The sequence below is a fragment of the Lemur catta genome, chromosome 4, assembly GCF_020740605.2.
Source record: "Lemur catta isolate mLemCat1 chromosome 4, mLemCat1.pri, whole genome shotgun sequence".
Taxonomy (NCBI): domain Eukaryota; kingdom Metazoa; phylum Chordata; class Mammalia; order Primates; family Lemuridae; genus Lemur; species Lemur catta.
The window spans coordinates 80,345,500-80,369,687 of record NC_059131.1 but is presented as its reverse complement, the minus strand read 5'-3'; the positions used below and the strand labels follow the sequence as shown (position 1 = coordinate 80,369,687).

Sequence of the window (24,188 nt, the reverse complement as noted above, 5' to 3'; positions counted from 1 at the left end):
GTGGTACACAGAAAAATGGTTTCCTATGTCCTAACCCTGGAACCTGTGAATATATTACCTTACATTCAAAAGGAACTTTGCAGATGAGGTTAAGGATTTTGAAGTTGGAAAATTATCCTGGCTTATTTGGTGGGCCTGTTTGTAGTCACAGCATCCTTATAAGAGGAAGGGAAGAAGTCAAAGAGAAGAGAAGATGCTAGCTTTGGAGACAGAGGAAGAGGGCCACAAGCTAAGGAACGTAGGGAACCTCTAGAAGCTGGAAAAGATGGGGAAACACATTCTCCTCTGAAGTCCCCAGACGGTACTGCCAAATACCTTGATTTTAGACTTCTGACCTCCAGAACTGTAAGAGAATAAATTTGTGTTGTTTTAAACCACTGTTTGTGGTAATGTGTTATAGCAGCAATAGGGAACTAATACAGAAGTAGGAAATATGTGTATATGTGTGTATTTATATGTGTTTGTGTATATAGGTCTACACACACACTGGCATCTATTATTTGTGTAGTAAAAACTATGAGTTTATACTGATACCTAAAATTCCATTTTCACACCATAGGGATTATTCTAGCCCCCCCACTGTGAGAGGAAAAAACAAAGGCTTTTTTTTCTGTTCTGTTACTCCACAACAACAATCAACACAGAAGACTTCTGTGACTAAACGTGTGTGTTTTTCTCCACAGGCTAAGCAGCAGACACCAGCTAGGTGTCCTCTAATTCAATTCATTTCTGACACTATGTACTCGGAGACAGCCTCAGATCCCACAGGTTGAGGGTGCTGTCCCAAGATTGCCCCCTCCTTCAGAGCAACTCTGGGCCTTTGGAACTTCTGACAGATTGGCTCCAAATTGGGGTTCCCATAACCCCTTCTTTGGGTTTGATTAATTTGCTAGAGCAGCTCACAAAACTCAGGGAAACATTTACTTACATTTACCCATTTATTACAAAGGATATTTTAAAGGACTGGGCGAGGTCTGGAAGTTGCCCTGAGCACAGGAGCTTCTGTCCCTGTGCAGTTGGGGTGTGCCACCCTCCTGGCGTGTGGGTGAGCTCTTGTTCACCTGCCCGGAAGCTCTCTGAACCCTGTCCTCTTGGGCATTTTATGGACATTCTATTGGATAGGCACGATTGAAGCACGGACAACTGTGTCAAAATGTGAGTGGACATAAAGGGTATGATTCAATGCTAATAGACTGGGGAAATGCAGCGAGTCCTGTCTGAGCAGATTCTTCTTGGTCTCTCTATGCAGCCTTCCTTCCCCTAGGGAATGGGGCAGAGCCCTCTCTGGAATGAGGGTCTTGTGACCCACAGGCAGGTTAGAGTTCTCCTTTGGCAGGTGATAGGAGGGCAGGAGAAGTTTAGAGAGAAAGAGAAAAAGAGAGAGATTCTGTTTATTGTAACTAGGGCTATGGGTCTCACAGTACTACACCTTTTATAAGACATGTGCCTTTGTTCTGGATTGTTTTTTTAAAGAATGTATGGTGAACAGCTTTAAAAGAGAGATAATGTCTCTTTCTGAAGAAAAGGGCAGGCATACTTACTGGCCACTATAAAAAATTAGGGCTCCTTAAGTTCAGGGGATCCTTGCTTATAATACAACCCACTGCTAAGAATTAGTCTTCTCACTGCCTGTGGGAATTGGGGTTGAGGGAAATGTTACTCTGGTTACTACTGTAAGTATTAATAAAAAAAAAAGTCCTTTGTCTTTGAGGCAAGAGTCTGGTGTCTTCCACCAGTGTCTATGAAACCATGTCAGGATTACTTAGCTAGTAAGTGGGATAAAATCTCAAACCTACAGTTCTTGACATGTGCATTCCAATCCTTCCAGCTTCATCTGTACTCAGCCCCTGATGCAGCCATCAGTATCATGCAGACTTCAAACACCTCTGCATGGGTACAGCCTGACAACTTGTTGCCAGACCTGTGCTGCTATACCTCTTACTTCCTGCATTAGGGCTTCTCCAAAATGCTCTTGCTCCAGGAACCTGCTCAGCATGTGTTGTACGCATGCACAGCTGGGAAGTGTTGGAAAGTTAATGCCCATGGAAACTTTGTTGACCCATGCTGAAGAATGGCATTTTCATGTACTAAACTAACAAAGACGGGGGCTGGGGGAAGAGAGTAGAATTGAGAGAAAAGCAGGAATTTAGTTTGGTAGTTAACTAATTGTTATGTTAGTTACTGTTGGAAGATCCAAAGATGAGTAGAATATGGTCTCCTCCCTCAAGGAACAGTAGGAGACATAAGACACATTCAAAAATATTAATAATTGTATAGGATATTTCATATGTGCCATCCAAATCCAAATGGAGAGGCCAAGAAGACAGTGGATATATGTCTCAAGTTTGGGGGATAGCTAGACCCCTTCTGGAAAATGAGTTGTGGGCACTTGTATGCTTTGATTTCAATAAAATGGGAGCAAGGTGATCTGATTTGAGTAAGTTCAAGCCTTGAAATGAGTGGAAAATATTTGAAACAGTTGCTGTGAGAAATTTGATAGAGAATTGATAGGTGATAAATGAAAGGACTGCAGAGAGGCAAGTTTCCAACTGAAATTAGATAGAAGACAGTCATGGGCCGTTAGCATAATTTTTAACAGCATAATTTTTAACAAGTCTTAATAGCTGAAAGGTGATGGGAGTGGGTACTGTGCAGTTTTATAGTTTCACAAAGTAGGCCTAGCAAATGGTAAAGGCATAGGAGTCCAGCGTGGTGATTAAGGCACCTTTGGAAGGACAAACCACAGAACCCAGGTTAGGGAAAGAAGCCAAATGGAGATGAGGGTAGGAAAAGAAGGAGGGATCGATACAGTTGAGATCCAAAGAAGGCAAAGAGGGTTTTGTTAAGAGTGTGGGAATAATAAATTTTGAAAATAAGGACACTGTGATCCCAGACGAGAAAGCTCAGAATTCAGAATATTGGGGTGAGGCATTTCTGAGTGATTAGGAGTCGATGGGGTGCTGAATTTCAGGGCTGATGAAGGTCACTGCAGTTGAGGAGGCTGCAGATCTGTGAGGTCAGAGTGTTAGATGGGTCATTAGTGTGCACCAGAAGCATCTATCCTGAGGGTGCAGCAAAGAGGAAAGTGGTGAGGCAGAGGAACAGTGTGGACATCTGCAGATGACAAAGGCAGGTTGCAGACATTGTCAGCTATCTGCTTGTTATCTCTACCTCTTGTCCTTGCTAAGAGAACCCCAACCTTATTCAGGATTAGGGTACCCAGAGCTCAGGCTCATGAATGGTCTAAGCCTTAAAACTAGGGTGGCCTGGTTCTGGGGGATGAGGTGTAAGAGGAAGTCTGTTTGGGGAGGGTTTCTGGAAAATATTTTGCTTTTTTGTTGGAGAGTATAAATGGGACTGGTGTCCCCTTTCTTCCCTGGAGCTATGGCAGCCATCTCCTGATCATGAGGAGAAGGCCAAGAAAATCACTGAGACTCTAGCCTTGGTATCAAATTGTTATCTACTTATTTCCAGATGTTCCATCAGGGAGAAAGATAAAATCTATTTGCTTTGGCCACTGTTAGGTGCTATTGCTACTTGCAGCTCAAAACAATATTTACTGATACAACTGACATATAATATTAACAATTTTTAGATTCTTTAATTCACTGTTGGACAATGTATTAGTTTGCTAGGAAGGACTGCCATAACTAAATACCACAGACTGAGTGGCTTAAACAACAGAGATTTATTTTCTCACAAAAGTCTGAGATCAAAGTATCAACAGGGTTAGTTTCTTCTGAGGCCTCTCTCTTTGGCTTGTAGATGGCTGGCTGTCTTCTCTCTGTGTCTTCACATGGTCTTTCCTCTATGTGTGCCTGTGTCTAATTATCTTCTTCTTATAAGGACACCAGTCATGTTGGAATAGGGCCCACCCTAATGACCTCATTTTCACTTAATTACTTCTTTAAAGACCCTATCTCCAAATATAGTCACATTCAGAGGTATTAGGGGTTAGGAATTAAACATACAAATTTTGGTGTCAAAATACACCCTGTAACTGACAACTACAACTAACATTTAATATTAATGATTTTTAGATTCTGGTAATTTACTGGTAGACATCCACAACAAAGGACCTTTACAAGGAGATTACATTTGTCACTCTTTCCACTAATTTGTTCATTCGTTTATTCAACAAGTGATTAAATGTGACTGGTATTATAGTGGATGCTGGAGAAAAATACAGGGAGATTAACAGGAAGTTGCTTCCCATAAATACTGTACACATAGCAGAACACGTGGGCTAAAACTGGAAGGAATTCCAAAGGTCACCTAGACAGAGAGTCGTAAAATGTAAGAGTTGGAAGGACCCTACCTGTTGTCTTGTCCAATCTGTCCATTTTGTATTTGGGAATTAAGGGCTATTTCACAGCCCACATTGCATCCCACTACCAAACCCAGCAAAATAGGATCTCCACAGTCAAAAAATCTTCTTAAAAGAACCCAGTAAATGTAGTAAAATCTAGTAAAATAGTCTTAGTATTGGTGGGGGAAAAAATGACATTTCTTGAGCAGTTACTATTTTCGAGGAACTGTGCTATGAACTCCAAGTAGATTATTTCATTTAGCTTAATAATTATAAAAACCCAGGTAGGTATTATTGTTATATTCCTTTTACAGAGGAGGAAAGTTAAAGACAATCATGTAGATTGCCTAAAGTCAAAAGCTTGCAAACAGAAGAGCTAGGATTAAAACCCAGTCTAGCCCCAGAACCTGCTTTATTATTATTAAGTGTTGTATATTTATTTTAACTTTTTATTATGGAATTTTAAACATACACAAAACTTGATTTCCCACATACCCAATCACCCAGCTTTAACAAGTTACCAACTTGTGGCTGTTGTCACCCGGTTCCTATATGTGCCTTTTTTCCCTTGTAATATTTTATAGTAAATTCCAGGTATGATCATTTCACTCTTAAATACTTCAGTATGTGTCAGGGCCTGTATTCTTTCTTAATCACTGTTATTGTTCCTATTTTACTGACAAGGAAACCGTTCACAAAAGATTAAGTAAGTTACTCAAAGCTACAGAGTAATAAAGTGATTCAGAGACAAAATTAGTTTAGTTACCTCCTATACTGCCACTGCTGTTCCTTAATTGCTCTCCCCCTAGTTGGTATGGCCTGGAAAAGCAAGAGTTACACATGCAGTATTTTGGCTATGATCAAGTACATTTATGTGCACTGGCTCAAAATAAAGGAACAAGCATAAACTTAAACTTTTAATACTTTGGTAATTTTAATGTTAGGAGCATGAGATTCAAATCTTTAAATTACTATTGACCTGTTTTATCACTTCTTGTCTTTCTTATAGTAGGAAAGCTTATTGTCCTGATTCTGCCATGTAATCTTAGTATAAAACAAACTACATCCATGTTAGGTTCCTCTATATTTTTTAAATCTTGGTTTCATTTCCTAATCATAATGATTTCTAATAATATTAAGAACTTCCCCAGGTAGGTGGCACTTAGAGCCATGAAGGTAAGGACCGTATCTGTCTTGTTGATATTTCTTCATATCTGGGATAGCCCCACACAATTCTTTGCACATAGCAGATTCTTGGGGAACATTTGTCCATTTAATGTACTTTATTTATTCTTAGTAAGACACTTTGGTAATTATTTGTGACACCATCTGATCTAAAATTGCATGTGGTATTTACACGTTGTGGTTGTGTGTGATTTGTAAATCAAAACTCAGTAGGCCTAAAAAAAGGCATTTCTAAACAACTGGAGTAATAGTTAAAAACAATATGGTATAAACAATGCAAGATTTTTTGGAGTGTGTGTAGTAATTTAAAGAAGAAAGAGTGTCCTTGAGTGTGAGCAGATGACTGTCTTCTGGACGGTTGCCAGCTGATTTACCTCCTTCATCACATTCAGATCAGGAGAATTTGGGGGTCTCTTGTGGGAATAACGTGGGGGTCTCTTGTTTGCATGCTTGTATGTATTTATTTAAATCCAACATTATGAAGGATGCATACAATGTGGCATACAACGTGTTGTAAGAGGTAGTAGGCTCCCTGCCTCACCCTATTCAGACTTCCTATTCTTATTTTGTTGATTGTATCAGCATGGGCTGAATACAGCCTTCTTTTTTTTTTTTTGAGACAGAGTTTTGCTTTGTTGCCCAGGCTAGAGTGAGTGCTGTGGCGTCAGCCTAGCTCACAGCAACCTCAAACTCCTGGGCTCAAGCCATCCTCCTGCCTCTGCCTCCCGAGTAGCTGGTACTACAGGCATGTGCCACCATGCCCGGCTAGTTTTTTCTATTTTTAGTAGAGACTGGGTCTTGCTCTTGCTCAGGCTGGTCTCAAACTCCTGGCCTCGAGCGATCCTCCCGCCTTGGCCTCCCAGAGTGCTAGGATTACAGGCGTGAGCCACCGCGCCTGGCCTGAATACAGCCTTCTGAAAACAATATTAAATACAGTTCTAGAGACAATGATGATTCTAGTCTACTGGTGAAAACTCCATACCTGTTAGGTAATCATATGTGGAAGTGATTCAAAGATTGACTTTAGAATCAGCTGTTACTGGTTTGGTTTTGACATTTTTATCATGTTTCCAAATTCAGTCTTTTCTGGTTCCACGACACTTGTTCAAGTACCCAAACTATCTTTTCAGTCTTTTGGTTCAGGATTTTGTCCTAATCTAAACTGAAATCTATCCTCCGTGATTCTCCTTTTGTCTAGCTCTGGACACCTGGCTCTCACAAGAACCTGTTTTTCAGGTTTTTGTTTTTCTTAGCAAGCTACCATTCTTGCATAAAGGTAAAGTCAAGATTGTTTATTATGTAAGCCATATTCAGGTACACGTTGATTGTCATTGACCCTCTTAGACACAGTATAAATCTGTTTGGCCACAAGAAAAAAAGGCCAGGTCATTCTTGTTCTGCTTCTGAAGATAAATTATATTATAAAATAAATATCATTTTACCCACTTTGACAAGACATATACAGTTGGTTTTATTATTCAGTAAGTTCAGAGTAATTCAGTTTAATTTTTTTCTCTCCTAAGTTTTACTGAGTAGTTGGCTTTATTTTGTTGGGTGTTTATTCTTAAATTGAACTGGTTTGTTTAGATTTGTTTCCTTACAAATCTTGTTGGCTTATGCTATTGTAGAGGAATATATCTGTGTCATTGGTCTAACCGTGGAAGTGACCCATAGTCTGGGCAGGCAAGAAATGAATTTCTCTTGGCCTTTCTCTCTCTCTCTGTCTCTCTCTCTCTGTCTCTCAAATGGTTGTCAAATGCCACTTTAATCAAGTTTTACACTATACAGGGCTAGGGGGCGGGAGATGGAAAAATGGTGATTGTTTTCAGGCAATTTCACCAGGCACTTGTTACCTGCCTGCCATAAGATGAATGGCCTGGGCTTCCCATAACAGAAAAATGCTTTCTTCCCAGGGGAATCCCATTCCCGAGCTGATGGGACAAGATTTCAGTAAGAATGAGCCCAAACAAATAGGGCAAACTAGTGAAGGGAGCCAGGTAGATTTTTGAATTCTTCCCAGTGCAAACTGGAACAAGACATGTAGATATCTCTTTTAAAGGCAACACCCAAACCCCAGCCATTCCCACTTGAGGCCAAACTGCCTCCCCACAGAGACTGGCAACCAATGTTCATTTCATAACACTCCTCCTGGTAGTGTACCTATAAGCTCAGAAGCCTGAGCAGTTGTGGCCACCATGCAACAGATGCAGCCTTCAGGCCAGAACCGTCAAGGGCTTTCCTATTCTCTGGCCTCTCAGCTGGGCTGTGTCTACCTGGCCAGTATTGTGTGGCTCTGTGGTTTGAGAGGGGCCAGAATAAGCGACAAAGCAAATCAGATATGGTATGGGACTGGGTCCACGTGGTGGCAGGACATAAAGATGGACCTTGTTTTTTTTATCTATTCAGCGAATGTATGTCTTTTGATTGGGGAGTTTAATTCATTTACATTTAAAGTAATTACTAATAGGGAAGTACTTACTATTGTTTTGTTAATTGTGTTCTGTATGTCATGGAGCTGTTTTGTTCCTCTTTTCTTCCTTTACTGCTTTCCATTGTGCTTTGTTGCTGTTGTTTTTTTTTTCTTTTTTTTTTTGTAGCGCCATTCTTTGATTTCCTTCTCATTTTCTTTTGTGTATCTTCCATGTATATTTTCTTTGAGGTTACCATGGGGGATTGCATAAAACATCTTAAAGTTATAACAATCTGTTATTTTAAACTGATAAAAAACTTAACTGCAATTGCATAAAAGCCTCTACTCCTTTATATCTGTGCCCCTCCTACTTTATTTACTGATGTCACAAAGTATGTCTTTTAATATTTTGTATCCATTAACAATGATTTATAGGCTTTTTTCCTTTTGTCTTTTAAAGAGCATACCAGAATTAAAAGTGAATTGCGCACCAACATTACAGTACTATGGGATTCTATATTTGCCTATATGTTTACTTTTACCATGAGCTTTGTATTTTCATATGGTTTTGTGTTGCTGACTAGCATCTTTTCATTTCAACTGGAAGGACTTCCTTTATATTGCTTTTAGGGAAAGTCTAGTGATGATGGACTCCCTTAGCTTTTGTTTTTCTGGGAAAGTCTTAATTTCTCCATTTTTGAGGGACAGTGTGCTGTATAGTATTCTTGGTTGGCAGTTTTTTTCCCTTCAGTTATTTTAGTATATCATTGTATTTCCTTCTGGCCTGCAAGGTTTCTGCAGAGTAATCTACTGATAATCTAATAGAGGTTCCCTTGTATCTGATGGGTTGCTTTGCTTTTGCTGCATTCAAGATTCTTTGTCCGTGACTTTTGGTAGTTTTATCATAATATGTCTTAAAGTAGATCTCTTTGGGTTTATCCTAGCTGGAGTTCATTGAGCCTTTTGAATTTGTATGTTCATTTTACTTTCTCAGATTTGTGAAATTGTCAGCTATTATTTCTTTAAATTATCTCTTTTCCTCTTTCTCTCTGTCTTCTACTTCTGGAACTTCATAGTGCATAGTTGTTGTGCTTAACGGAGTCCCACAAGTCTCTAAGGCTGTCTTTACTTTTCTTCATTCTTTTTCTTTCTTGCCCCTTGACTCAATAATTTCAGATGACTTATCTTCAGGTTCACTGATTGTTTTGTATTCTTTTATGTGATAGTCAGATATGGTCACAAGAGTTGATGCAAGAGAGGCTCAGAAAAACAAGTCTTATTATATTCACAGCTTCTAGGAAAGGGGGCACAGCATGCCATGCAGGGCCACTTAGGTGGTCAGGAGGCAGAAAATAGGAGTGAGGGGAAGGTTTAGGCCAGAGCCTTTATTGGGGTTTATTTACCCCAAAAAGACAAGGCAGGGCAGAATAAGAAGCTTAAGCTTTGCTAGTTTGAATAATTTTGGTGATATCTAAGTTATTTGGTGGTCTCTAGTTGTTTGGTACCTGGCCCTGGATGACTAAGGCAGAGGAATCCTGCCTCCTGTGGTATATGGGCCAGATAGAGAAGGCATGGCTTTGGATTTATTAGTTTGTATATCAAAGGTACTCTCCTGGCTGAGCCCTGTTACCTCTAAGAATTGGCTTACTCCAGGAGGGGCAGTCTCTCCCCAGCCAGGAAGGTTTTTTAAGATGTAAAAACATCATAGTATATGTGTGTGTATATATATATATATATATATATATATATATATAAAATATGCTACATATTATATGTACACTTTATATTAATATATATTACACTGATTCTTTCTTCTACCTGACCATGTCTACTTTTGAACCCTTCTAAGTGAATTTTTAAATTCAGTTATTCTATTCTTCAGCTCCAGAATTTGTTCCGTTCTTATAATAGTTTCTAATCTCCTTGTTGATATTCTTACTTTTCATGCATCGTTGTCTTGATTTTATTTAATTGTCTTTCTGTGTTATCTTTTAGCTCATTGTGCATATTTAAGATGGTTATTTTGAATTCTCTTAGGTGATTAATAGATCTCCATTCCTTTAGGTTTGGTTTCTAGAGATTTATTTTGTTCCTTTGATTGGGCTGTGGTTCCCTGTGTCTTTTTATGCCTGTGATCTTTTGTTGAGATTTCGACATTAAAGAAAACTATTATCTCTTCCAGTTTTACAGACTTTAATTTCTGAAATTTCCCAGTTAAAGAGGTTTGTCCCTGTTTTTCTTTCTTTTTTTTAAATCAGGAACTCTTAACCTCTTGCTCCCCCTGGTGTCTCTCTCCAACACTGCAATCTCTCCCGTGCTGTAACAACCTCCTTTGTTCTCAGTGGCATCCAACCTGGCCTCCAAAGTATGCTACCGTTTCTGTTAGCGCTTCAAGTCAGGTAATACAGAAACCATCTGCTTTCTAATTTTCTGTTTCATTGTATATTTCTAATCGTAGGGTGAATTTTTATTTGTGTGACACTGGATTTAAGTTTGAATTAGTATGACATGTATTTATTTTTAAAATTATAATCTTCATCAGTAGACAGGAGCCAGGTGACCTCATGAGGCCTGTTAGTCACACCAAATTTCCTCTTAGCATTGCTAAAGAATATGGGTTTTTAAAAATGTTTTACATAGAATCATAATACTGATATTTTATTGCAGTAGTTTACTTTTTGCATCTCTACACATGAGCTTTGATTTTCTTGGTTCAAGTCCAGACTTCCTCCATAGGGTCGAAGGTTATTACTCAGGTGTGACAAAACAGGGGATGTACACCCTGTTTTTACAGACTCAGTGTTATTAGAAGGGTTCCAAAGTCTAAATGCATTATTGTAATTCTCTGATGAAATGGAAATAATCTTGAATAAATCTAGAGTATAATATGCTAATCACTAGTTTCAGAAGACTTGAGTGACAGGCCAAGTAAAGATCAGTTTGATTTGGTCTAGTTGGGGCTGGAGCTAAGTAACCAAAGCATAGAGATTGGTTTGCCTGCTGGGAGTATGGAGGGGGTTTGCAGGAAAGTAAGAGGTGTAGCCTGAGAGTAAGGTCAAAAGTCTAAAAGCCACTGGCTGAACTCCAGCCCACTTCCCCTGAGTTGTCTATCAAAGGCAGGTCATGTCATGGACTTTAAAGTCCTGGAGAGTGGTGATATGACGGGGGAGAACTGGCACACAACCATAGAATGCACCACATTGAGATCAGGTTCTGCAGATCTCTGCTATACCCAATTCCAGGGGGGAACCTTAGAGATATAAAGGTTTAAAAGGGCAGATTTCAAAAGTGAGCACATGCAATAGGTGCCAAGTGAGAGGCTGCTGTGGACTTAGGGCTCTGTCTACTTCAGAGCATTTAGACATTGGGAATGGTGTAGCCCTTGAGTAGACTATTGCTAAGCTCACTTGATCACGAATAGGGAATAGCCAGCATCTTGCCCATACGCACTCTCGTTGGCTCGGGGACCATGCTGGGCAGTCTTTAGTGAACAGTGGTCATGATGGACACCTGTGGTGAGACTGTAGCAGGAACAGGAGGGAGAAACTCTGTTGTGAGCAGTTAAAAACCCAAGCTTTGGAGCCACTGGAGCTGTGTTTGAAACTGGGTTCCAACATTTGTCATTTGAGCAACTTACCTGATACCTCTGAACTTTAGTTTTAGTTTTCATAGCTATAAAGTGAGAATAATAATACCAAACTCAAAGGGTTGTTGTAAAAATAAAGGGGCCGGGGGCAGTGGCTCATGCCTGTAATCCCAGCACTCTGGGAGGCTGAGGCGGGCGGATTGTTTGAGCTCAGGAGTTCAAGACCAGCCTGAGCAAGAGCGAGACCCTGTCTCTACTAAAAAAAAAAGTAGAAAGAAATTATATGGACAGCTAAAAATATATATAGAAAAAATTAGCCGAGCATGGTGGCACATGCCTGTAGTCCCAGCAACTCGGGAGGCTGAGGCAGAAGGATCGCTTGAGTCCAGGAGTTTGAGGTTGCTGTGAGCTAGGATGATGCCACGGCACTCACTCTAGCCCGGGCAACAGAGTAAGACTCTGTCTCAAAAAAAAAAAAAAAAGGGGCTTATCCAATAGAACTTTCTCTGATGATAGAAATGTTTTAGAATCTGCACTGTCCAATATAATGGCATCTAGCCACATGGGGTTACTGAGCAGTTGAAATTTGGCTGGTGAAAATGAGGAACTAAATTTTAATTTTATTTAGTTTTTTATTAATTTAAATTTAAATAGTCATGTGTAGCTATTATCTAGTATATTGGATAGCGTGGCTATTGATGATAGCAGTTATTAGAAACTACTTGGAATATAAAAAGTTAACTTTTTATAATTTCCTTGACTGATATGTTTTTTCAGCCACTTATATTTGAGCATGTTATATGCTGTTTGATATGCAGTGAGGTATACAGTAATGACCTATCTTGGAGAAAAAAATAAACAAATGAAAATTTAAATAAGTGTAAGAGGGAAATACAGAAATACAAGATAATGCTATAATATAATTTTAATCACAAAATAATTATCTCAAGTGTAGAGGACTTCAGAGAAGCAAGCATGCTTTTCAGGTTCCAGTATTTGTAGGATGAATGAGCTGGTTATTGAAGTGTGTTATATGTTTTGGATAGGTAGAAAGAAAGGAAGGCAAATTCCAGGTGGTGGCATGGTGTAAATAAAACAGGAGGCGTAGGAACCTGGAAGATATGATCAGGGCCCAGGGAGGAGGCTAATTTGCTGAAATATGGAGTGATTTGGAAGATGAAATCAAGCTGTAAAGGAAGGTTAGAGTCGTGTAGTTATAGCCACCTTTGAATTCATGGATAAAATCTTGGGATTTATCTTTCAGGTAGTGAAAATTCAGTCCTTGAAGGATTTTGAGCTAAAAAGCAACATAATTAGAATCTTGTTTTAGGAAAATTACTTTACTAACTGTGTGAAAAACAGAGAAATGACTTAGGAAGCCATTAAACTAGTCTAGGCAAGAGGTAAGAAGTTTCTGAACCAGGAGGATGGCTATATAAATAGAAGGAAAACAATGAATGGTTACATGAAAATACTATAAAAGACTTCATAGATTAAACCTGACAGATATTGTTGATGGATTAGAATATGATTGTGGAGGCATGGGAAACGTGAGCCAAGAGGTGACTCCAGGAGTGGACTGTAACATTAGCTGGGGGTGGGAGAGTGAGTTCAGTTTAATGTATAGGCTGGTGAGGATGGGGACGGATGCATTACACTAGGGCCCTGAAGTGAATTGGAAGGTTCCAAGAGGAAACTGAGTCACTTGATGGTTACTTGGCTACCAAGAAATTTCTGGAAGAAATAGTCACTATTTATACATTTTAGTGGTGCATTTAAAAAAATTAACTTGAACCAAAACTTAATCTGAAAACATTAGTATATTCTCATATGAGGAGGGAAGCATTTTAAATATGTTAACACATGATTGTAGAAAACTTAAATGTAATGCTAATTGGCAGTGATACAGGATGGTAGCTAGTAAGTTATTGAGCTTCCCTCCCTCCACATCACCACCCTGCTTCCAGTCTCCACCTTGCCCCTAACCTCTGCTACCTCTATCACTTGTCTTTTTATTTTATGTTATTTTTTTAGTAGAGTGAACAAGAGCAAACACAATCAGCAACTAGTCTGAGAACCTGAATCCAATATCAGTTGGTCTGAGTTTTATGGTTTGAGTTATTACCCAAATATACTGGATAATAACCAGGAAATGTTTAGTTCTTTTTTTTCCTTACTAAAGTTGGAAATGGAAAGTTAAACTGGTGTCAGCCATGTTCATCTTGTAGTCTTCATCAAATCTCTCATTCTGAGCCACAGTGAAGTGTTTCTTCCAATCTCCCACTGCTCCTGAAACACAGTCATGTGGGAGAGTGAGTAGCTGTTGGAGGAGTTTGTGCTTCTCTATCCTCTTGTTTCTGTGTGGTCATTTCTCTTCCACCTTCCAGGAATGGCAGTGTTGGACAAAAAATTTCCCTTGCTATCCTGTGACTTTCTTATGCTGAAGGGGAAGAAGAATTTCTTGTCTGATTTGTGAGACAGGGAGAACCTGTTACCTGCCTAGCCACATTAGTCAGGGAACGAGACCACCATGTTAAAACAGCAGGCCTGGGCGGCTTTCTCATCTTTCTCTGTGCCCTCTTGCAGATCTAATCATGGTGGCTGCTCATGCCTGTAGCTCCCATGCTATAAGCTGATCAAGAAGGGCCTGTTTCTGGGAGGTCTTGAGGTATAGTTTTGAGGAAGAATAAAGAAGAGTCCCCAGATTTTCTAATTGTAATGTTACCTTTTCCAGTTTTATTTTTATTACCATCATCTATCATCCTGTGTATTCTCCTTATTTTTCTTATTACTCAAATATAATTTCCATGAGAGAAGGAATTTTTGTGTTTTTTCCACCTCTCCACACTGTGCCTAGAACAGTGCCTGGCACGTAGAAGCCCCTCAGTAAGTCCTTGTGAATGAATGACTCTAACTGATAACATAGGGCCTCCTATAAAATGGATTCTTTAACCCATCTGACTTAATTCTGTGTATTTTCACCTTATCAGCCAGAACTTAGGTGGTTATATTTATACACTAAATCTTACTCTCCCATAGTGGCTAATTAAATATTGTTTTCATTTCATTGGTGGTTTCTTAAATACTTCTTTTCCCCAAATCATTCATTAAAGATATTATTTTTCCTAACCATAGAAAACTCCCCAAATACTCTGAAATATTGGACAATTCTTTTAAGATTATGACCAAAAGAAAATATAGAAACCTTTTCTCATGAATGGAGAAATGGAGTGGTTCATGATTTCAGTAGGAATTGTAGAATAGTTTGCCATTGGATTCTGCTTCATAACATCAAATGAAGTGTGATGGACAATTTTTTCTAGAACTTTGTCATCTAGTTTCTTTCCAGTAAACTCTGCCAGCTTCTGAATTTCATGTTTTGGGTTCTATGATCAGAGTCAAAAGAAAAGTGAACAGTTAATATAATTAGTTTAAAAAGAATGTTAAAATGCATTAATGACAGTAACCAGTAACATGGAATGTATTAATATTTTAAAAAAATAGTCATACAAATGCTCAACTTTCCAGAAATGAGTCATTTTAACATGATGACCTATCTGTTCTCTTTTTTATTAATTGGAATTACTACACGTTTTTTCCTTTGAGTCCCTGATGGGGTCAACACATTATGACTTAAATGTTTTACAGTTCGATGAGAACATATGATGGGATTAAGACCACTGGGATTTAGGGATATTATGTCTGAGGCTGTGAGAGGAGAGGAGCTGAAGGAATTACCTGAGCAGAAGCCTGAAATAAGGGCAGATATTAACTGCCTAGTTGGGGGACGTATATCAGCGATCTGGGGGTACATCAAAGCATGCTCCAACCTCAGAGCCTAAGGGGTCTCATGCCTGAAAAGCCACAGAGTGGCCTGACATGAAAACTTCTCATGGCTGTATAGGTAGATTGCAATATTTTAGCCCGAGAGAAGGGTCTTAAGGCTTCCATTGTTAGAACACTGGGCCAAGCTCCTTCTCTCCCTTTCTCTCCACAATGCCTCAGTTAGTGTAAAACTAGTCTCCCAGTGGTAGTTTCTTTGTTCCTTGATCAAACGGGTTGCAGCTACTGAAGTTAAAGATTGCTATCTATGTACATAGCATGTGTTTGGGATAAAATTAGTTAGTTTACCTTGGGACAGGGTTGTATCTACTAAAGAATTATGTGTTTTCACTTCTAGAAAGGAGAAGGTAATTAGCTAGGACACCTTGTGATTTTTGGGGGAGCCCCAAGACTTTTGTTCATTGTATCCCATGATTTTTTCACATGAGATCATTGTATTTTGCAGCATGGCAAAGAGAATAAAAAGCAAGTGCTGGGTTTCAGTCAGCACCACCTTGGCACTGCAGTGCTGGTGGCCCCCTGATTTCCCCACACTCTTAAAATTATTCCTGGGTCTGTGTCTGTGTTTCTTTCATCTCTTGCAATGCATTCTGCCTGGGGATGCTGTCTTTATCGGGGACGTCAGGAACCCCTGATAAACGTATTAGATGGCACTGCCCTCACCTTCTTCATTTCCTCATAGAAGAGGTAGAGAATGCGGTGCTGGTCTTTGGCTTCCCACCATCCTTTCACGTGGTCATACCAAGAGCCCCAGCACACTGGAAGATGGGATGAAAAACAGGGCAATGAATCACAGAAGTCAGCCCCACAAATATTATACTGCAAGGAGAATCCCTGAAGAGAGAGGGAGTATCACATTAAAGAAGGCAGACCCCTACTGGTCTAAAGAAATGATTCTTTCCTTGTAGGGTGTTTGAGGCTTTTGAAAACGGAAGGAAATAAAAGCTGAATTCTCTTACCTTTCCCAGCCAGAAAAGTCTCAAAATACTCTTCCCATGTTCCTGGATCAGGAAGTGCTTTATTCATTCTTTGGAAATGGTAATAGGACACCATATTGTCCTTGGGATTTCTTGCTACATAGATTATCTGGGAATGATGGGAGAAAGGGAAGAAGCACAAACAGGATTAGATCTATATACAGTTATTGCCCAGACATTAGAGTGGATACATTTCATACAAATGAGTTTTTCTGATGTTACATTCTTGTGATCCTGGCTTTTATGGGAGATGTAAAGAATTTATGTCAATTTGCATATTGATTATTGTACGGAGCTGGATTTTTTTTTTTAACAAGTGAAGTGTTTTAAAAGGAAATTGATTAAAGATTACTCTAAGGTTGTTCTAAGGAGTACAACTCTGAATTCCTTTTGTTTTTCACCTTACAGTTCTTCTCTAGGAAGGATGGCGGGACCAAGTGGATGGGAAGATGTGTTTTCAGGGTCCGTGGTGAGGGCATTTCATTAGCTTGTTCCAAACCTGCAAAATTGGTTTTCAATCATTTTCTACTATATTTCTCTATTTGCTTCAAAATCTTGCAGCTTCCATTATTACTACCTTAGGAACGATTCAAGGCATCTACAAGAATACTGTACTATCTGTAGATCTGATTTGAGAGAATGAGTCTAGCGTATGAACACATGTTTTGGCTAGAACAATTCCTCTCCATCACAATCAACCAAATAAATAAGAACCTAAAAAATTCAAACCCTTCTACCATGGTTATCTTATTTGGGCTCATCCTTGTGAAATAAAATTAATTTCTAATTAGAGAATAAAAATTTAACTTGCCATATAAACAATAACTCCATTAGGAAATGTCTGTAATATAGCAATGGCCAGACACAGTTAAAAAACCACAAAGCTACAAAACCCATCAATAATTGTTTGAATGCCTAGAATTTTGAGAAGTGTAATTTGGTAGTAAAAACTCTAAGTATTATAGTTAAGTGTGGCTGTTTCATACTCACCAGATCCTATGGATGGGATTATCCATTCGATGAAAGGAAATCGTACATAAATAGGTGCTCGTTTACTGTTCTCAACATCACCATCATTTTGTATTAAGTCCACCATCTCCTGAGTCCATGTTGTTCCTTATTCCACACATAAGATACAAATGCATAGACATTTAGTATACTACATTCTTTAAAATATGATCAAATACTTGTTAGAACATCTATGTGAATTTTAAAGCTAGGTTTATAATGGAATTCAGAAGAGATCATTTCCTATTTATATTTTATGTTATCATAATATGAATTTTTATACACATATTCCAATTTGGCATGGACTTTGATAAATATACATTTATTTTTTTTCTGTCACAACCATTAATTTTAATTGTTTCTTTTTTTCATCTTTATATTCTTTCCATCATGACGTTCTGCCTTTCTTTTTTTATTAATTAATTAATTAATTAATTTCAGGAAATTATGGGGGTACAAACATGTTGGTTACATGTTATGACTTTGCCACATCCCAACCATGATTTGAGACGTGCCCTTCCCCTCCTACAATGCTCACCACATCCATTAGTTGTGAGTTTACTCACTCCCAACCCCCTTATCCCCAAAGAATATTACTACTGTGTGAGCACCTTAGTGTTGATCAGTCAGTGCCAGTTTGATGGCGAGTACATGTGGTGCCTATTCTTCCATTCTTGTGATACCTCACTTCAAAGGATGGGCTCAAGCTCTATCTAGGAAAATATAAGAGGTGCTAGATCACCGTTGTTTTTATAATTGAGTAGTATTCCATTGTATACATACACCACATTTTATTAATCCACTCATGGATTGACAAGCACTTGGGTTGTTTCTACATCCTTGCTGTAGGCAATGGACATTCTGCCTTTCTTAAGGACAATGCAGCTAAATTATAGGGAAAACAAACAAACAAAAAAAACAAAGAAAGGCAGAATAAGAGGTCTTTCTTACCAGATTGTAATCTCCTGTAGAGTAATGATTATGTGGTTTTCAAATTGTCTTTTTTCCTAAGCATATTAGCATTTGTTGGCTGAATGAATGAATGATTAGTGCTTGGACTTAATATTAACCATTAGCACAAATATCCATTTTCACTCTTTTCTCTGATTTCGCCTTCTCTCAGGGGCTGAAAGGCTAAAAAGTGTCTTCCCTAGACTCCTTTGCCACTAAGATTCTGATTGCTGTTTAGATTCTGCCAATGAGTTGCATTAATTAGCCTGAGATTTGGAAGGCAGAAGGTAGGTAGATGTCATCCTTCCTTAAGTGGTGGCTGCTGATGGTAGCTCCAACAGATAGAAATTTTGCAGAGGCCATTCCAAGTTCCACAGCCCACTTCCCTAAACCCAAGAAGGTGCATCACCACTGTCATTACAGCCACAAGTAGAAGGGCCTTTGTCCCTGAGCTTCAATCTGTCTGTGTCTTACCCTGATCCTGACTGGTATAGTGATACCATGCTACCAACTGAATCTTCACCCTTTGATGAAGATCTATTATGCTGGACATTCTGGCAAAATCCAGGTTGGGAGGATGTTGGGTTATTTTAGGATGGTTTTCTGGGTTGATCTTTCCTATATGCTTTGGCAGCAACTCTCATTATAGACTTCCTTTCCCATATCCTCTATTCAGTGCTTTTAAAGGTCTACAATAAGGGCATAGGTTAGAAAACAATTTAAAAATTACATTTTAAGGCTGGGCGTGGTGGCTCACGCCTGTAATCCTAGCACTCTAGGAAGCTGAGGAGGGTGGATCGCTCGAGGTCAGGAGTTCGAGACCAGCCTGAGCAAGAGCGAGACCCCATCTCTACTAAAAATAGAGAGAAATTATCTGGCCAACTAAAATATATATAGAAAAAATTAGCCGGGTATGGTGGCGCATGCCTGTAGTCCCAGCTACTCGGGAGGCTGAGGCAGTAGGATCGCCTAAAGCCCAGGAGTTTGAGGTTGCTGTGAGCTAGGCTGACGCCACGGCACTCACTCTAGCCAGGGCAACAAAGAGACACTCTGTCTCAAAAAAAAAAAAAAAAAAAAAAATTACATTTTATATCCTGGATGAGTTAGTCTCCTATATTTTCTGGCACTAACTTTAATTACAGAGCACAGGGCTAGGATTTCTTTCGCTGTCTACTCCAAGAATGTTACAGCTGTTTATACTAGTTTTCTGTGTTTACTCTGAATTTATAGCCATGAATTAACATGAGGGCAGGTTCAAGTATCACTAGAGTTTCAGGAATGAATTGAATGACTTCTCAATTCATTCTTTAGAGGTCAGTGATGCTATGATATATTTTTTTCTTGGTTCATTCAGAGTATTTATTATTCTTTTAGAAATTTAGGGTAGACTATTTTTGCCATCTCTGCTTGTTTCTTCTTCCCTCTAATAAAAATAGCCTTCATTAATGTGTAAGGTTTTAGTGATGATTAAATATTACTTTAGATGGGAAGCATTTTATTTTTTGAGTGTGTTTTTTGAATTGCTGAAACTCCATTAATGCCATGAAAAACTTAAGTGACCCAGATCTTAATGCTCGCATTTGGCAGGTAGAGAAAAGATTAATTAGTAAACAGTGTACTGAAATGATAATCAAGTCAAGTTGTGGATGAAATTAAGACAGTGAGATGTGATCCTCACTAGTGGCTACTTTTAGACATTTACACTTAGAAATTTGAAACTGGCACCTTGCCTGTGCCTGCTCAAAACCAGTGGATCTCCACCCAGTCAGCATCCCACGAGATGCACCAACAAAGGGGACATGGGCAGAGCAACTGTGGCTATGCTTGTGCTGGACCTTCTGCTACTGGCACTGCTCCTACCCACACAGATTTATTCAAATCAAACAACTGTTGTAACATTTTCAAGTAACTCCTCCCAGAGTACCTCCGCTGCCCCAAATCTAGCTAATGCCACCAGCAACATGGCTGGCTGTGCCCTGCCATCAATAGCCAGACTCCTCGTGGTCTCACTCTCTCTTCTACATCTCTACTAGTAAAAGACTCAGGCCAAGAAACATCTATACTTTCCCATTTTCTAAACCCAATCCAAATGGCATCTAGAAGTCCAGTGTGGCAAGGAAAAAAACAGGTCTTCCTTGAATCTATTGATTCCACGCCTTTTTTTATTGACACAGAAAATGTTGAGAGTCCCAAATTTGATTGGTTTGAAGAACATGTAAAGGGTTTGACTAGATGATATATGCCAATATTAAGTCTTCTGGAGATTCATGTATAAGATGAAGAGAGGCAGCATCCAAAATTCGTTAAGACATGATTTCCTTGAATGTGCCTTAAGAAATATGGACACTTCAAACTACCTTAAAATAAGAATAGATTTTATCTTGTCTAGAAATAAAGTATGTGATGTGGAATAGAGAGTCTGTTTTCATTTGGTCCATTAATTCTGTAAGGGTGTAAAACAGAAAGTTTCCATGATTCTATTTATATGTACATCAGAAGGATCATCCAGGTGTTACTGTAAATCCGCAATGTACTGTTTCAGCAATACTAATTTAATGCCTGTATAGATGAAGTTTTACATTGTTAAGCTATCGCTGTTCTCTTGGGAACTGAACTCTTCTTCCTATGAGACTTTGCAGCTGACATTGGATTTGACCTTTTACAATGTAGTAATTGATATGCCGGGGCAGTGATAGATTGGAATCTACCCTAAGTCCAAGCATCATGAGCACCTATTTCTTATCCTTATAGAGTCAAATGGTAGGCATTTCCCATCACCTACTGCCATTCAACAAGAACACCAGATTCATTTAGCTACACTGATTCCAAAGAGTAGAATTGCATTGACCTCAACTAATTTCAAAGTGCTTTTTATTTCTGCATATGTTTGAAAATTAAAAAGGCAAAAATGTGAAGGAGCCAAAAACTGTAAACCCAGTATTTAGGAAGTAAAGACTGGAGGGCAACTTGCATGAAATTCATGAAAACTTTTATACTCTTTCTGTAAATGCCTTTTTTGTTTGTTTTGTTTTTTCTTTTAAACAACAACTATGGATCAGAATAGCAGCACTTGGAGTGCTTTTCATTATCAGTCAATATTTTTAGGTAGTTAGAACCTGGTCCTAAGCCTAAAAGTGGGCTTAAATCTGCAGTAAATCTTTATTTATTTATTTTGAGACAGAGTCTTGCTCTGTTGTCCAGGCTAGAGTACAGGGGCATTATGGCTCACTGCAACTTCAAACTCCTGGACTCCAGTAATCCTCCTGCCCCAAGTAGCCTTCCAAGTAGCTGGGACTACAGGCATGTGCCACCACACCTGGCTAACTTTTCTATTTTTGTAGAAACGAGGTCTCACCATGTTGCTCAGGTTGGTTTCAAACTCCTAGCCTCAAGTGATCCTCCCGCCTCGGCCTCCCAAAGTGCTGGGATTACAGGTGTGAGCCACCATGGCCAGCCTCTGCAGTGAATCTTTTACAACTGCCTCAACACACAGGAACCTTTTAAAAAATAGACACTCCTTGAAATCTTTTGTTCACATGATCACACACTGATGCTTAGATGTTCCAGCATCTAACATGGCTGTGGTAGTTTTGATGACCAAAGTCATTTTTTTCCTGTCTTTAAAAGCCCACATGGGAACAACCAGTTGGAACAGATGTGAAGCTACCATGTGTGTGAATGTGTATCTGGATGCCTTACATCTATAATATTTGGGATTGTATATTGTGTTTGTATATTTATGCTTTGAGTCATAGTAACTTCTTATGTTATGGAATTGATTTGCATAGAACACAAACTGTAAATAAAGAGAAACAAATAGCTGGAAAAAAATTTGGTCCTAAGTGGGCTCTTGATGAGTTAGATTGGAAAATTAGGACCAATATGAAACCAAAGGACAGAGAGGAGACTAAGGCCTCCATATGCCTACAGAGTCTTCTGTTAGGATCTCAAGAAATAAAGACATAAAAGGAGTTTGAACAGTCTCAGAAAATGCTGAGGTTTAGATTTTTGGGGGTTGTGTATATGTGTAACAGGAATTATTGGCAGCAGGCTTGATTTTGTGAAGAGCAAATGTATATGCAAGTTGAGTGTGGATCAAATACTGTATTTTTAGTAAATACGTAGATATGCACAGATATCTATAGAGAACTATTTCCCCCTGCTCCTCCCCAAATTTTCATGATGTGGCTGGGCTCAAGTTAGTCTTACTCCTACAGACAACTTTGTTAAACTGATTGTTGAAATAAGGAAGTAGGTTTACAACTTACCATGAAGGAAGGTGGAAATCAGAATAGTTCTCCGACCCTGAGCTGGGCGGGCTCCTGAGGGCCACTGAGGTGAAATCAGCATTGCAGAACCCAATCTCCCCTATTTCTTTCCCAAATCAGCCTCAGGATCCCCTTTCTAGCTTGCACACCCAAAGCTCTTTGCAAGATCTGCAATAATGGCCTAGATTGGGAACGAATAAATAAATAAGTCTACCCTTTTGCTCTTGGCTGTTTTACTCTCTCCTGGGTAAGTAAAAACATATGTGCATCACAGGAAAAATTAAATTCTTAAAATTTGTAGGTCATTTTAACATTTTTTGTGTAGTTTCGGTTTCCACAAGTAATTTGTCTTAGCCATGGGACTCTGTCCAATAAACAGTTTTCCACTTAAACCCAGATCAACTTATTTATTTTGTTATGAATATTATATCCTTCCCACTTACTTTCCTAACTTTTCCCCTTCCCTTCCACACCCTTCCACTTACCTGCTTTAGGATAGGTGCAAATAAGCAGGTCATCGGGCTTGGCTTGAAAATTCCAGATCTGATCCCAGATGTCACAGGTGGGTGTGGGTTGAAGAATTCCCTGCACATAGTCAAAACTGAGGCGCTCTGTTGCATCAAATTTCAAATCCTCCATCTTGTTTGAGGTCATTAGTGTCAGAAAAATCAGAATCTTGTTCCAGAAAAGAAGTTACTTCTCAGTCAGCACAAAGCTGCATTTTTGATATGGTCTGGACAAGGCAACACTCAGGCCAGTCCTGTCTGGGAGCGTCTGCTGCCTGCCAGCAAACAGGAAGGAAAACTACAGGCTTCCTGGCTCCAGCTCCAGATAATAACTGTTGTTTAGGACTTTGTTGCACAAGTGTTTCCTACTGAGCCCCAGCCCTCTGCCCGGCTTGGCTATTACATCACACCAGAGGCGGTGACAAATTCTGATGGCTAAGTAGTGCTCCAGCCCTGCTCTTCTCTGTCAGTTAAAAAGAGTTAGTGCCACGTTTTTATATCCCTCCTCTTTGTGTTCATAAAATAGTTCACCAATACTTTCATTAATTGTTTGATTTTAAGCAATTAAAAAGTTGCAGGGTACTTGCCTGTGGAATTACAGATTCAACACAGAAAGCCTTCCCTGAAAGGCTGCAGGGACCTTTGTGTGGGCTGTTAACAGTGAGGCCCTCTGCCTGGAGCTCTTAGCACAAACACCCCAAAGGGGCAACTTTGTTATTTTTTAAGAGTAAAATAAATAATGCTCCACTGGAGAAGGTTCCCTTCCTTTTGTAGGCTAGTCTACAATATCAGTAGGCGTGTCATCACAGCTATTAAAACATGTATGTCTCACGCATGTACCCCAGGTCATGCCACACGGGCTCCCTCTGGCAGCACCCCAGGCTCCCTCCCGCACGGATGCCGCCTTCCTTCTCCTGGAACTCTCTTTGGCTCTTGTGTCTGGCTCTCGTGTGATTCTTTGTCTTTCTTCGGGTCCCAGCTTACATGTTGTCTTTCTGGAGAAGCCTTCCCTCACTTTCCACCTCATCTCAACTAGGTCCCTCCTATTTCCTTGCTCATGGCACCTTTCCTTTAGAGCAGCTATCAAACTTTGGTTTTTCTTGTTTACTTATTAGCATTTTCTATCTCCTTCCTTACACTCTAAT

At 39.3% G+C, this 24,188-nt stretch overlaps 1 protein-coding gene across 1 annotated transcript; it reads right to left on the bottom strand.

Moving 5' to 3' along the window:
- Positions 1–12,526: 12,526 nt before the first annotated feature.
- SULT1C4 (sulfotransferase family 1C member 4) lies at positions 12,527–23,383 on the bottom strand. The gene is made up of 7 exons (XM_045550354.1): positions 23,023–23,383; positions 17,301–17,426; positions 16,712–16,809; positions 16,293–16,419; positions 15,997–16,091; positions 14,696–14,876; positions 12,527–13,779 (listed from the first exon to the last, which is right to left on the bottom strand). Exons 1-7 carry the CDS (start codon positions 23,189–23,191, stop codon positions 13,667–13,669), a joined length of 909 nt encoding a protein of 302 aa, XP_045406310.1. The 5' UTR covers positions 23,192–23,383; the 3' UTR covers positions 12,527–13,666.
- Positions 23,384–24,188: the final 805 nt, after the last annotated feature.

What these genes read in the sequence shown, in the direction of transcription:
- SULT1C4 (XM_045550354.1), bottom strand. Translation starts at nt 23,191, where the DNA reads ATGACCTCAAACAAGATGGAGGATTTGAAATTTGATGCAACAGAGCGC. An exon ending in TCCTAGAGAAGAACTGTAAG is followed by an intron (nt 16,420 to 16,711) that starts GTGAAAAACAAA and finishes CATCATTCCCAG; the next exon opens with ATAATCTATGTAGCAAGAAA. An exon ending in TCTATGAGGAAATGAAGAAG is followed by an intron (nt 14,877 to 15,996) that starts GTGAGGGCAGTG and finishes CTCTGATCATAG; the next exon opens with AACCCAAAACATGAAATTCA.